At 41.9% G+C, this 13,468-nt stretch overlaps 1 protein-coding gene across 1 annotated transcript in view; it reads left to right on the top strand.

Annotated features, from left to right (window-relative positions):
• Positions 1–13,468, top strand: part of LOC124113167 (gamma-aminobutyric acid type B receptor subunit 1-like) — a 75,537-nt gene that overhangs the window by 28,862 nt on the left and 33,207 nt on the right. Inside the window, exon 4 of the mRNA XM_046473420.2 lies at positions 3,620–3,721. Within this exon, the coding sequence (XP_046329376.1) occupies positions 3,620–3,721 (102 nt within the window). The remainder of the gene's footprint in view (positions 1–3,619; positions 3,722–13,468) is intronic.

Here is a 13,468-nt window from a genome sequence, read left to right as displayed (position 1 = left end):
GGCAAGCATGGGTTGCTGAAGACCTATTCTACCCCGGAATCTTCACGGGTCCATGTTGGTACAGATGCTGGTGCCTTTATCAAGCTACCCGTGAACATCCGGGTTAGAAATTATCTTCAGCAACCCATGCGTCTCGTAAGAGGCGACTAACGGGATCGGGTGGTCAGGCTCGGTGACTCGATTGATGCAAGTCTTCGTATCCAAATTGCGACGATCGATACTCGATTATTTACAGACCGCCGTCACATAGGTCGACAATTGCTCACTGCGGCGTTAAACAACAAACAAACTTTATCAAGCAAATGAACTGAGGTCATAAAACACCACCCACCAGAAAAAAATTAGGTTAAAGTTGGAACATCCTAATGTTTTATGAAAGTACTAGCATCTATACCGAAACATTGTCATGAAAGGATTCAGAATTAGTGAAGATGAAATCACTAAGCCAACTTTATCCCCCTCAGCGCAAAGAAGATACATTAGGTTTTCAACGAGTATGAAATCCTTTTTCACACTACTGTTTCGCTGGATTGAATTTCATAAATTGACTTGACGAAAAACGACACGCCACAGGTCGCCGACGGGCGCAATCGTGAGTCAAGAGTCGGACTAGTGTTCGAACTTTTTAATCTGAAAATCCGAAGCTATCAATCTTGATTTAAATACCCAGATGAAAACTGATGACAATTTTAACAATAAATGAAGCCATTTGATGTGAGAAAGTTATCTTACCAAAATCATGCAAGAGCCACTTTAAAGAAAAATGTACATCTCTTAAAACACTTTAATGCAGCTTTAGCTCCTCTAATGCTACACTGTACACGCTGCAGGCTCGGATTGACTTTACATCCGAAAGGATTTATTGGAAATGACCTCCTTAATATTGGTACAGCTACACCCGACCCAATTGCTTGGCCGACGCCTCCAGGGTTCACTCGGAACTATCGCGTGTAATTTTGAAGATTCTGTTGTAGCAATCAAGAGAATCGATCTGCAAGACATACTGTCTTAGCTTTTGTGTATGAGGCATTTGTGTAGCAGCCTCTCTTTGTACTTCTCAAGCTGGTTGGACATGAATGCCTTCTTTCCCCCTGAGGCGCTGGAACTTCCTTTAATATAGCGTCGCTATGTTAAGAGAACTCGGTGTTCAACTCTGAGGCGCCATTGCTGTCTAAATGTAACCGACCTTGCATGTACATTTACTCATTTTCTAGTTTGGCTCTCTATATATTACACTAGCCAGTTACGAATTCCTAAGTTAAGTCGGAAGAGGGTCGCATGTTGAAACTTTATCTTCAGTGGGGTCAGGGCGGGATGATGATGAGGGGGGAGCTCCAGATGATAAAGTACACGGCAAAAGACTGTGAAGTAGATAAAGTGTATATTTATAATAAGGTGTCTTGGGGTTATTGGGGTTCATAAGAGGATGGGGGCGGTGGGGAATGAACGTTATTGGCACCACTAATGGGCTATAGAAAAAAATCAATTCTTTGTCACAAATGTGGACAGTTAAGTTAGTCCCACTGTCAGGTATTGTCACGCACATTACTACTAGTCTATGGATTTTTTATTATTTGTTACGAATGCATTATATATTCTCACGCTATAAAAGCAACACCAGGCAATGATCTCTACAGCCTGATTGAGAGAGTTGTCACAATCATTGATCGTGGGTCATAAAGCTATCAGATGGATTAGTTGATTGTCTGTTGTTTAACGCCGCAACATTCAAGCTATATAACGGCGGTCTGTTAATAATCGACTATGGGCCAGACAATCCAATGATTGACATCATGTCCATATACTGCTGTTTAAACAGTATTTTCAATCATAGCAAGGCGAGACAGGTCAAAGTGACAGACGCAGGTTGTAGATGTTTGGTACTTCGGTGAACACTGGGGCAGGGTATCAATTGCAACCAAGAGTTGTGATTTTGGATTTGAACCCCATTTCAGTGGGCCACCCGCGCCCCCGTTGTCTCAATCACATGCCCTGTACTCGTGCGTACGAGTAATATGCATGAGTTCTAAGTAAAGGTTGTATATTGGAATAAAATCAATTCCGTTATAATAATAATAATAATAATAATAATAATGGGAGGGCGTGGTTTCATTAACGTTGGGGCTCTTCATGATAGAATTGTTTTGTGCACTTTTGCACACATTTTTATGTCTGAAGATCCTCTTGTCAAGCATGTCAAGACTCATGATGAAAACAAGGCATTCCACAGTTTTCTTACACGAGTCAAGGATGTGGGACATAATCTGAATGTCAGTGTTGATTTTGTTGATGGTTCTGTACTGCTGGACGGTACAGAAATGAGTGTCAACCAAGTAAAGCGCCATATCAAATCGGGCTAGAATCAGTTTTTCAAGGAGAAGCTATCTGAACGACCACTGCATAGAGTTTATGTGCAGTGTTTTGAGAAGATCAGAAGAGTCCTTCGCTTGGATGAAATCGTCTGGCCTGAAAAGTGAAACAGAAGGCTTTCTTTGTGCTGCTCAGGAACAGTCTCTTCCCACTCGAAACCGTCAATGTGTGATTTTGCATCAAAATGTAAATATGAAATGTTATGTAATGAATTTAATGAGACTGTCCAACACATTGTCAGTGGATACCCAGCTTTGGCACAGACATAGTATCTTAGCGACATGATGGGGTGGCTCGATCATTTTATTACCGTCTTCGCCAGGCTTGTGGTTTTTGACAGAGGTCCATGTTGAGGGCGTCATGGAAAATGATAAATACAAAATTCTTTGGAATAGGCCCGTTTACAGCCTCAGACGTATCCAGGCCAACAAACCTAACCTTATCCTTTTTTGATAAATCCAATGAAATTTATATTATTGAATTTTCTGTCCCTATTAACACCAATGTGAATGACAAAATTCAGGAAAAACATGGCAAATATGCGGGCCTCCCTTTCGAAATGTCACGCTTGCATCCCAAGTACTAAGTTGTCCGACTCCCCATTGTTCTCGGTGCCTGAGGTTTGGTACCTCCCAATCTGTTGACTGACATTGGGAGAGTACCCGGGTTTGCTACCAGGAATACAGGTCAGCCCTTCTGACAATCTGGGTCATTCAGAAGGCTGCAGTGTTGGGGAGTCTTCACATTCTCCGAAAAGTTCTGGAGGGGTTTGACTAGGCAGCGCTTACTGGGAGAAGTCCCTTCGCTGTCCGGGCTGCGTGTAGAGGGGGCAAGGGCCCTGAGCTGATGATGAGCCTAACCAGCCTGACTGTGCCATGATCACCCACACCCTCTTTGCTGCATTTTTATTTTAATCTGATAATCATAATAATAATAATGTGATTGACAAGATTCAGGAAAAACTTGGCAAATATGCGGATCTCGTTTTTGAAATGTCACGCTGTCAAGTACCAAGTTGTCGATTTGTTATTTTGATCTGTAAATAATAATAATAATAATGTTTACTATGATCATGATTCCAGTAGTGATGAACAAGACGGCGAACCCACGATAATCGATCACGAGCAGCAAATGTGAAGTATCTTGTGTGTAAATATATGTGACAAATTCAGTTTAACAACAAAAGAGACCTCTTCCAGAATATCAGCTGACCCGACATATTGATACCATGTACATGTTGCTGTTGCAGCTTGTCGATGATCTGGCTGTTCGGATGGACAAGGAAAATATACACATGCTTACTATGGAAGTCTTCAATGAAGATCCGGCAAGGAAAATAGAAAACCTAAAGGTATACTTTTTTATAATTATTATTCAGTCCCACTAGCTGCCATCGGCGATTGTCCTCCTGTTCCTGATTATTGAAATAAGAGGCTACACTGCTATGGACATGGAAATTTCTTTTGGCAAATATCTTGAGAAGGTCAAAAGGTAGGTTGGTTGGTTTGTTGTTTAACGCCGCACTCCGCAATATACCAGCTATATGACGGCGGCCTGTAAATAATCGAGTCTGGACCAGACAATCCAGTGATTAATATCATGAGCATCGATCCACGCAATTGGGATCGATGACATGCATCAACCAAGTCAGCGAGACTGACCACCCGATCCTGTTAGTCGCCTTTTACGACCAGCATAGTCACCTTTTACGGCAAGCATCGGTTGCTTAAGGACCTATTCTACCCCGGAATCTTCACGGGTCAAAAGGTCGTGGTCACGAAGTGGATAATACAGGTATGGCTTCTTTCATCATATCACATATCACGCGTTTTCTTTTTCCCTGATGTTGACATGCTTTGAAAAGGTTTAGGTCTAGATAAGTCAAAGGTCATGGTCAATGTTAAACTCTTTCATAAACATGGTACATCATCGACAGTCTGCAGGTATGAATCTTGACATCAGAGTATATTTTGTCAAATCCTACCATATCACAAATTAGTGGCCTGTTCAGTTCCAGGCCGTTTTTGATGCGATTGTGAAAGTTGGTACATTATTCGTTGCCAGTTTCTCATTTACCTTTACTTGAACAATCCTGATACTTTAAGTTTAAAGTTTCTTCATGAAAGTCAAGGTAACTGTCAAGGTCACTTTGCATTCTGTAGTTATATGACTCAGCCATATATTGTATTAATAATAACGAATGGTTTCCATTTTCGCACTAGCAGTAAATGTTGGATTTGGTAAGTCACATATGAAGTTGTACGTGTGTATTGGACTGGATGTCCTTGAGGCCATGGTATGAAATGAGTTTAGGGCTTTGAGGAACTAATGACGAAATCGCTTCTAACACCTCAAGATCATTAGAAATTGCATTTCTTATTCAAGGACAACGTTTGTGTTTTTATATTTGTGGAGATCGGTTCTGAATATACATAATACACGGGGTAGTGAGAGGAAAAAGTCATTGTATCAGAATACGTCTCCAGGACCCTGTATGTGGCGACGAAAGACGTTTGGATGGTCTGGCTCAGTGACATGGTTGGTTCGTTGGTTGTTTAACACCGCACTCAGCAATATTCCAGCTATATGACGGCGGTCTGTAAATAATCGCGTCTGGACCAGACAATCCAGTGATTGATATCATGAGCATCGATCCACGCAATTGGGATCGAAGACATGCATCAACCAAGTCAGCGAGACTGACCACCCGATCCCGTTAGTCCCCTTTTACGACAAGCGTGAGTGAGTATAGTTTCACCCCGCTTGTAGCAATATTTCAGCAATATCATGGCGGGGACACCAGAAAGGGGAATCAGACATTGTACCCATGGCGGGAATCGAACCCGGGTCTTCGGCTGTGTAATCCTGCCTCGAAGATGTGGATCATTACTTGCGTTTTCAATCGCTGGTTTGACGGGCCCAAAAGTCTGCCGGGCAGAATATTTATGACAGTGGCTTGTTAATCAAATTGCAAGAGACGGTTGGATATACACTACTCAAAGGAAGTTCGAGAACAACCGAATCTTTCGTATTACTATTGTGCACATAATCTCATATAACCATAGTAATTTAAACGAAAAGTGTTCATGTTGAAAGCGTGTTCGCAACACGTCGTGGAGTCATTTGGGTGGCGTAAAATCCGAGTCCCCTACTCACAAAAATATAACAGAAACAGACCCTTCGGAAAAATTCCATCTATTTCTACCTTCAACCTTCTGAGATAAAATGTGCATTTGATACAAAAACAGGATGCAATAAACTCAAACCTCATCTTATATTTTTTTAACACACATGATATACAATAATTTGTTAAAATCGTGAAGAAGAGGTGCATTTTTTCTCACTCGAAAATTACACTAACCTAGCCTAAGCTCTAGTTCGCTATTTGCGCCCTCCTAAATGTTTTCATGGCACTTCCACGCTCTTAGGTCTCGAAAATCGTTTCTCCGGCGTCATGAAATCGAAGATAAGGATGCACCAACTGTATCAGCTCATCAAGTGTTCTCTCGCCTTTAGCAAGGTCTCTCGATCCTTGCTCTGTCAATAGTTTCTATGCCCCTTACCTTATATGCTTCTCCACACGCAAGTTGAGTGTTGATCACCGTTACTTGCCCCGTGTACAGTGTGCGGGGTGTACAACACAACTATTGGAAAGTCAGTTGCAGATTGAATTAACGTGTAGACATATAAACAGAGACCTGGTCTTATATATTTGTCAACGCTCCTTTGGCAGCAAATTGAAGACACGTGCTAGAATGTATCAATCGATATTTGTTACTGAATTGCATGATGGGGCAGTGACTGCCTGATTGTATTTATCGATATTTGGTTACTGGAATGCATGTTGGATCCAGCGACAGGATAAAATACGATTCCAATTTCTGTTATTTTAAGGGTGTGTGTTGGCATCATTGCAGGTCTCGTGAGATTACCCTCATTCTAAAGAAAACATTCTCACGTCTTGGTTACATATGCATTGTTTTCAATAACATTTATCGTTTTTCTATACGGGCAATGTTAACGGAATGAAGGAATTCAACAATGGATTTCCCATTTCTTTCGCTGTTGTGTGGGTACCAATGCTTGTTCACGTTTACTCTATACCCTACTCCAGGACGGAAGAGGTACCATGTACCCTCATGCTTGTGGGGAGGGACCAAACAGTGTGGTGGCCAGGGGGGTCCGTGCATCCTAAATGTCCAACCGAGAACAAATAATTGTTTCAGGTAGTTCTTGGAACATATCGTACATATATATTTAATGCCAGGATGGCTGGTTGTGTCCTACCTCGACCTCGAGACCCGTGAAGATCCGGGGTAGAATACGTCTTCAGCAACCGATGCTTGCCGTAAAAGGTGACTGCTTGTCGAAAAAGGCGACTAACGGGATCGGGTGGTCAGGCTCCCTGACTTGTTTGATGCATGTCATCGATCCCAATTGTGTGGATCGATGCTCATGATATTAATCCCTGGATTGTCTGGTCCAGTCTCGATTATTTACAGACCGCCGTCATATAGCTGGAATATTGCTGAGTGCGGCGTTAAACAACAAACCAACCAAATCCTACTTCGAGGAGGTGGATCGTTTTGAACCACTGGTGTACCCGACCATACTCGATAATTGATAGGGCCTTGTTATAAAGTTGGAATATTACTGATTGTTCAATTGTACATGCACTTCTTTTGTTTGTTTGTTGTTTAACTCTCAGCAATATTCCAGCTATAGGATGGATCCCACGCAATTGGGATCGATGACATGCATCAACCAAGTCAGCGAGCCTGACCACCCGATCCCGTTAGTCGCCTCTTACGACAAGCATAGTCGCCTTTCACGGCAAGCATAGGTTGCCGAAGACCTATTCTACCCGGATCTTACTGACTGGTACAAAATGTAACACGCAAAAATGTTTCGTGCATATGATGCGACACCAAATTTGGCAACATAAATACAATGTATATATCGCGCCGTACGCTCAATAAGTAATATTTTTTTTAATTTGAAGTTCACACGACATACGGCTTTTCAATAGGACGAGTGGTCGGTCCCTGACCGCGAAATTGACGTTCATAAGTGTCCGAACGACACAATTTGACGTTCATACGTTTTTCACGAGACTGTGTTCTTGAAATGACGTAAACACTAACGGACTACTTCCACATTCCTGGGGAAAACCCTGGGAGTTCCCTAGCACGAATACATAAGCGCTGTTTTTGATCATTTATATAATTAGAGCCTTTAATCTTGAACTCAGCGTTTCAGCAAACATTGAGAAACGTCAGAAAGTTTGACTGCAATATCGTTTACGAATATCCTCGCTACGACTGAAACGATGAAATGCACATCCAAACTATCGTATTAGCGACTCGATCCGTGTCTATGCTGACAGTGATAGTCTACAGCCATCTATGAGTTTACCTTGGTATCTATTTGACACATCTTTAATCATCTTTCAATGATCGGCCAATTGATCAATGATGATTAAAACATGTAACCGCCACAGGTTCATTAGCAACTCTAGAAATCTCTCCCGTCACGTTTATCGCAATTTTGACGTCTTGTACTTGATGTCAATGTATTACGACGCGCTATCTTTGTGACTGACTTACTGAGGTAGTTCTTTACAGACCGACCCGTGAAGATCCGGGGTAGAATAGGTCTTCAGCAACCCATAGTTGCCGTAAAAGGCGACTAACGGGATCGGGTGGTCAGGCTCGCTGACTTGGTTGATACATGTCATCGATCCTAATTGCGTGGATCGATGTTCATGATGTCAATCACTGGATTATTTTACAGACCGCCGTCATATACCTTGAATATTGTGGCGTTAAACGACAAACAAAAAAAACAAAACAAATCCTATGTTGTAAAAAAATACACTTCGATGTCGAGAAATATTGGAATAGATTTCGTGACAACTAGTTTCCCTACACTGAAATAACGTCAATGGAATCATGAAACTCCGTATACCGACGAGTACGGTTGTCTCTTGGCCTGTCTCAATCGCGGAAATGAAGTCACGAAACGGCAATACAAATGAGCTTCTGTAATAAAACTCATGACACCAGGTGTTCAATTTAGACAGAATTGCCACTCAGCTGTCTGTGCTGGGTGACATATCCCCGTGAATGATAAGGCTTAGATTGTGAAATTGAGTAGTGTGGGTTAAATGAGAGTGTTGCTTCCACCAATAGACACGAAGACCCTGAAGCAATATGGCATCTTTGTTAAGGTAGTATCGATAAAAAACGGTTCTGCTGACATTTTGAAATCTATACGCACTGTACAGGGTCTGCGTGACATGATCTTATTCCACTTATTGACATAAATTCTTAAGGATGTTTGCATGTATGTTTTTGTGTTCACAACGCAGCTGTTTAAGCCCGTCTAGCTCTAGGATGAAGCGATACAAACGGCAATTATGTTTTGTCTTGTTTGTCGTTGTAGGACAGTTTTACATCTATGTAACATCGTTAAAGATGCATCGTAATATTTGAAACAAAAATTGAATGGGAGTGCAATACGTCCCAAAACCTTTATTCCATTTCGTCAGAGGGGATTACATTGTAGCGTGTAGTCAAGCAGTGTGGTTTCGTGTCACATTGGCGCAGAAGGTGATGGCCAGTGTTTTTCAGTCACGGGTTTGCCTGGTCCAGATTCGATCATTTACAAGCCGCCGTAACATAGCTGGAATAATGTTGACTATAGCGTTTAACAAGATTCTTTCAATTTCAATCATGACCTGATAGCAATCCATATTGCCAACACGTCTTGCAATATATTATACTAAAAATCACCCGCAAATTATCCAAAATGCAAACTGTTCGGCTCCTACAAAATTCAGAGATTTAAAGAGCAAGTATCATGAAAAATGGTAAAAAAACTTTTCTTACATCATTAAGTAGCCAGTGTGATGTACAATACGATGCTACCCGTGAAGATCCGGGGTAGAATAGGTCTTCAGTAACTCATGCATGCCGTAAAAGGCCGTCATACAGCTGGAATATTTCCGAGTACGGCGTTATAAACAACAACCAAACAAATAAACAGTAATGGATACATCGTACTTCTAATGCCGCATATACTGTATATGTCATTCATCGTTATTATATTGCAATATTACCATAGACTTCTCCACATTCGTGAAGATTCCGGGGTAGAATAGGTCTTCAGCAACTCATGCTTGCCGTAAAAGGTGGCTATGCTTGTCGTTAAGGCGACTAACGGGATCGGGTGGTCAGGCCCGCCGACTTGGTTGATGCATGTCATCGTATCCCAATTGCGTGACAGACAATACGAATACCGTGCACGTGGAAAACATTGTGAAAATGTTAACTTAGCGCTGTTGCGCTTAAATAAAAGAGCATTTTTAGGTCTGTATTTGTACAACCCACACGAAACTTAAAAGCGCTAACCAGGTGTAGCTTGACTCGCACGGCGGTCTAGGCCTGCAAGCTGATTTGGTATTACCATCAGCAGGGTACATTATTCACGCGATCGTTTCATAAGTTGTGCGGAAACCTGTGTTGTGTATGCAATACCGGTATCGATTCCGTGTATGTGTGATTCAACCCCGGAGCCATACACATACTCAAATGAAAGGAAAGTTGAAGTAGCCATCTTACGCCTCTAACAGAGAGATGGTCAGCCACTCGAACGTTTTTCAAAAGAGCAGCCAAAGAAATTCTATTTCCAGAAATAAAATGTGAAATCATATCAAAACAAACACAGATATTTTTTCGATACTGAAACTCCCAATAGATTTCTGTACCCTACTCACACACATGATTCCAAAGAGGGGCAGGTGAGCCGAAATTGCTAAAACAGAGGGCGACCTTTTAAACACTTTAAGCAACAACAACGATGTATGTCAAGAGTGTGGCTAGTGGGGGCGTGTCGAGTAACCTTGATTTAACATGGGTGTTGAGTGAGTGAGTATGTTTTTACGCCGCTTTTAGAAATATTCCAGCAATATCACGACGGGGGACACCGGAAATGGGCTTCACATACTATACCCAAGTGGGGAATCGAACCCGGGTATTCGGCGTGACGAGCGAACGCTTTAACCACTAGGCTACACCACCGCCTGATTTAAAATCAGTTATATAACTTGGTAAAGTTGTAAATATTTTTAATAATTATTTTTTTATCCCCCCGGCATATAATGCGGGGGGATATAGCGATAAGCCAGTCTGTCAGTCCGTCCGTCTGTCCCTCCGTAATCATTTCCTTTTCCGGGGCAGAATTCCAAAACCATTGGGTGTATTTGATCGAAACTTGGCAAATCTATCAGGCACGTACTGAAGTGGTGCCTTTTGATATTTTGGGATTTTTCTAATTTTATTTTTTTATGGAATGAAGTTGGACATAGACTCAATTGGGGATGGGGTTCGTTTCCGGGTTAGAATTCCAAAACCATTCAGTGTATTTGATCGAAACTTGGCAACGCTATCAGGCACATACTTAAGTGGTGCCTTTTGATATTTTGGGATTTTTCTAATTTTAATTTTTTAAATTTATTAGGAATGAAGTTGGACATAGACTCAATTGGGGATGGGGTTCGTTTCCGGGCCAGAATTCGCAAACCATTCAGTGGGTAAACAATGTATGCTTCTTAAAGAACATTCAACTGTTGACTCATTACATAGAGAATTGCACATTTACTAGTGGTTACTTTACAGACAGCTGCCGGGGGGGGGGGGGGGGGGGGGGGGGATATGTCATCTTTCTGATGACTATTGTTTAATGTATTTGTTACATTCTTCTAATATTATTTGATAATGAACAAAATCAGTGGAAACATGCTAATTGTTAAAATTGAAACGCAAAATGTTGTGAGTGCGGGTATTTTTTAACCATGAACCATACTTCTCTATGAGAGTCACCTCCCCAATGCTAATATGGCTACTTATTTACTTATGAAGCCGACCCGTGAAGATCCGGAGTAGAGCAGGTCTAGATCTTCAGCAACCCATGCTTGCCGTAAAAGGCGACTATGCTTGTCGTGAGGGACGACTTACGGAATCGGGTGGTCAGGCTCGCTGACTTGGTTGATGCATGGCATCGATCTCAAATGCGTGGATCGATGCTCATGATGTTAATCACTGGATTGTCTGGTCCAGACTCGATTATTTTACAGACCGCCGTCATATAGCTGGAATATTGCTGAGTGCGGCGTTAAACAATAAACAAACAACTTATGTAGCTGACAAGTCAATTATTCACATTTTCAAAAGTGATAATACCTCGGAACGTTTCCCGCATAGTGATATGCATAGTGGTATGTCCCCGTCCCTCTCAACAGGCAGATTCCGTTAAATGGGTCAACGTTTCACCGCAGGATACTGGATGGGGAAATAGGTCGGAAGGAGCTAGACTGGTACCCTGCCTTTCGGCCCCTAGCGGCTGCAGGCGAGGAGCGCAAGCGCTCTAGGACAGGCACACCAGTCTAGGACAGAGGGTGGCTCCCTCTGATGATTTTTCTCAAATAACACAATCGTGTTTTGGGTAATAAGTTAAGGTAATGAATGTTTAAAAAAATATTTTCACCTTTTTATGTATTACATTATAGGGGTTCACTGTTACTTTTTCCACCGAAATTACTAATTCACCTTCTGAGATATTCCATGAAAGCTCGGGGGCACTGGTGGCCCAGTCGTCTATTCGCTGTGCAGAATTGCGTCCCTTGGGCACGCCAGAAATCAGACTGTGGGTTCGAATCCCGGTTCGCCCCAATTATGTTTCTAGGTTTGTCAGCACCATACCCGTGCCCGTGGGTTTTGCCGAAGTGGTTAACGTCTGAGACCTGCGTCACTTCGGGCCTTCCTCCCACATTAAGTGTCACGCCATGATATAACTGTAATACTGTTAAAAGCGGCGTTAAACCCAACTCACTCACTCACTCCATGAAAACTCGAAAACGATCGTCACTGTCAGAGTTGGCAAATTATGATCGATTTGGGTTTGCGATACGGCAAACAGGAACGAAGGAGATACGATCGATGCTTCATCCGTTTACACACAGATCACCAGATTTTAAACAAAGGAAAGTCTCACAACAAAAGAAATGAAAGTAACGAAACGTGAACAATAATCGCAATTGAAGAAATGGCATGTTTCGCACACTTTCGCACAGAATAGTAAACCAAATTTGTGATATTAAAGGCCTTTGTCACATTTCCGTTGCTGAAAGAAAGAGAACAATTTTTTTTTAAATGTTTTTATTGTGGATAGGATAAGGTCTAAGGATTAAAAAGGGCGAAGAATAGGTTTGCTTTCGCTGAGAAAGTATGCAGACTAACTTGACCATAAACGGAGATTCGCTTGCTAGGAGGGTTGGGCTTGTGCAATCAAGCGCGTAATTTTGGAGGAAATCACCCTCACCATGACCATATATAGGGCCTCTATCTCCACCTCCGTTGTATTTTCGTTTCAGCCATTGAAATTGATACACAGGACTAAAAGTGCGCCGTTTTCGATGTTTTGAATACGACATTTGCATAAACGATGTTATACGATCTGTCCAATTCTGCCAAGTTGTATATACCCATGAAACTTGCACGTTAATACTTCATCCATAAAGTGACAGGGCAGAGAGGGCGCGGAGGTACATTTAATTTCCGCTGATATATTGTTGAATTCCCACGGAAAATGAAAGAAATAATTCTAAATGTCACATTTAGCGAAGATTGATAGAGCGTTGCTATTTGTTTTATTGTAAAGCGGGGACTCGAGTTCATCTCCAAGCTGGCGTCTGAACGTAGAGGTCGGTGCAAGCGCTGTCAACCTGCAGCTAGATCCCTCGTCTTTCTGAATAGGACTGTGTTGGGAACAATCAATAACTAAAACAAAAGGATAAAAGTGCTGCAGAACCCTGTCGATACATGCTAACGGAGTGGGCACGTTAAGGCGCATTGATCTTAATTTACCAATTACTAGTTTCTGGTCGAGTGTTTATTGTATGATTAACTGCTGGACAAATGTGATCACTCTCCACACATTTACAAAGTTTCCTCTTGGAAGTAAGTTATGTTGGTTGGTTGGTTTGTTGTTTAACGCCGCACTCAGCAATATTCCAGCTATATGACGGCGGTCTGTAAAA

Source organism: Haliotis rufescens, unplaced genomic scaffold (assembly GCF_023055435.1).
Source record: "Haliotis rufescens isolate VD_foot unplaced genomic scaffold, xgHalRufe1.0.p SCAF_9, whole genome shotgun sequence".
NCBI lineage: Eukaryota > Metazoa > Mollusca > Gastropoda > Lepetellida > Haliotidae > Haliotis > Haliotis rufescens.
The sequence above is the reverse complement of the archived record's forward strand: the minus strand, read 5'-3'. Positions and strand labels throughout refer to the sequence as shown.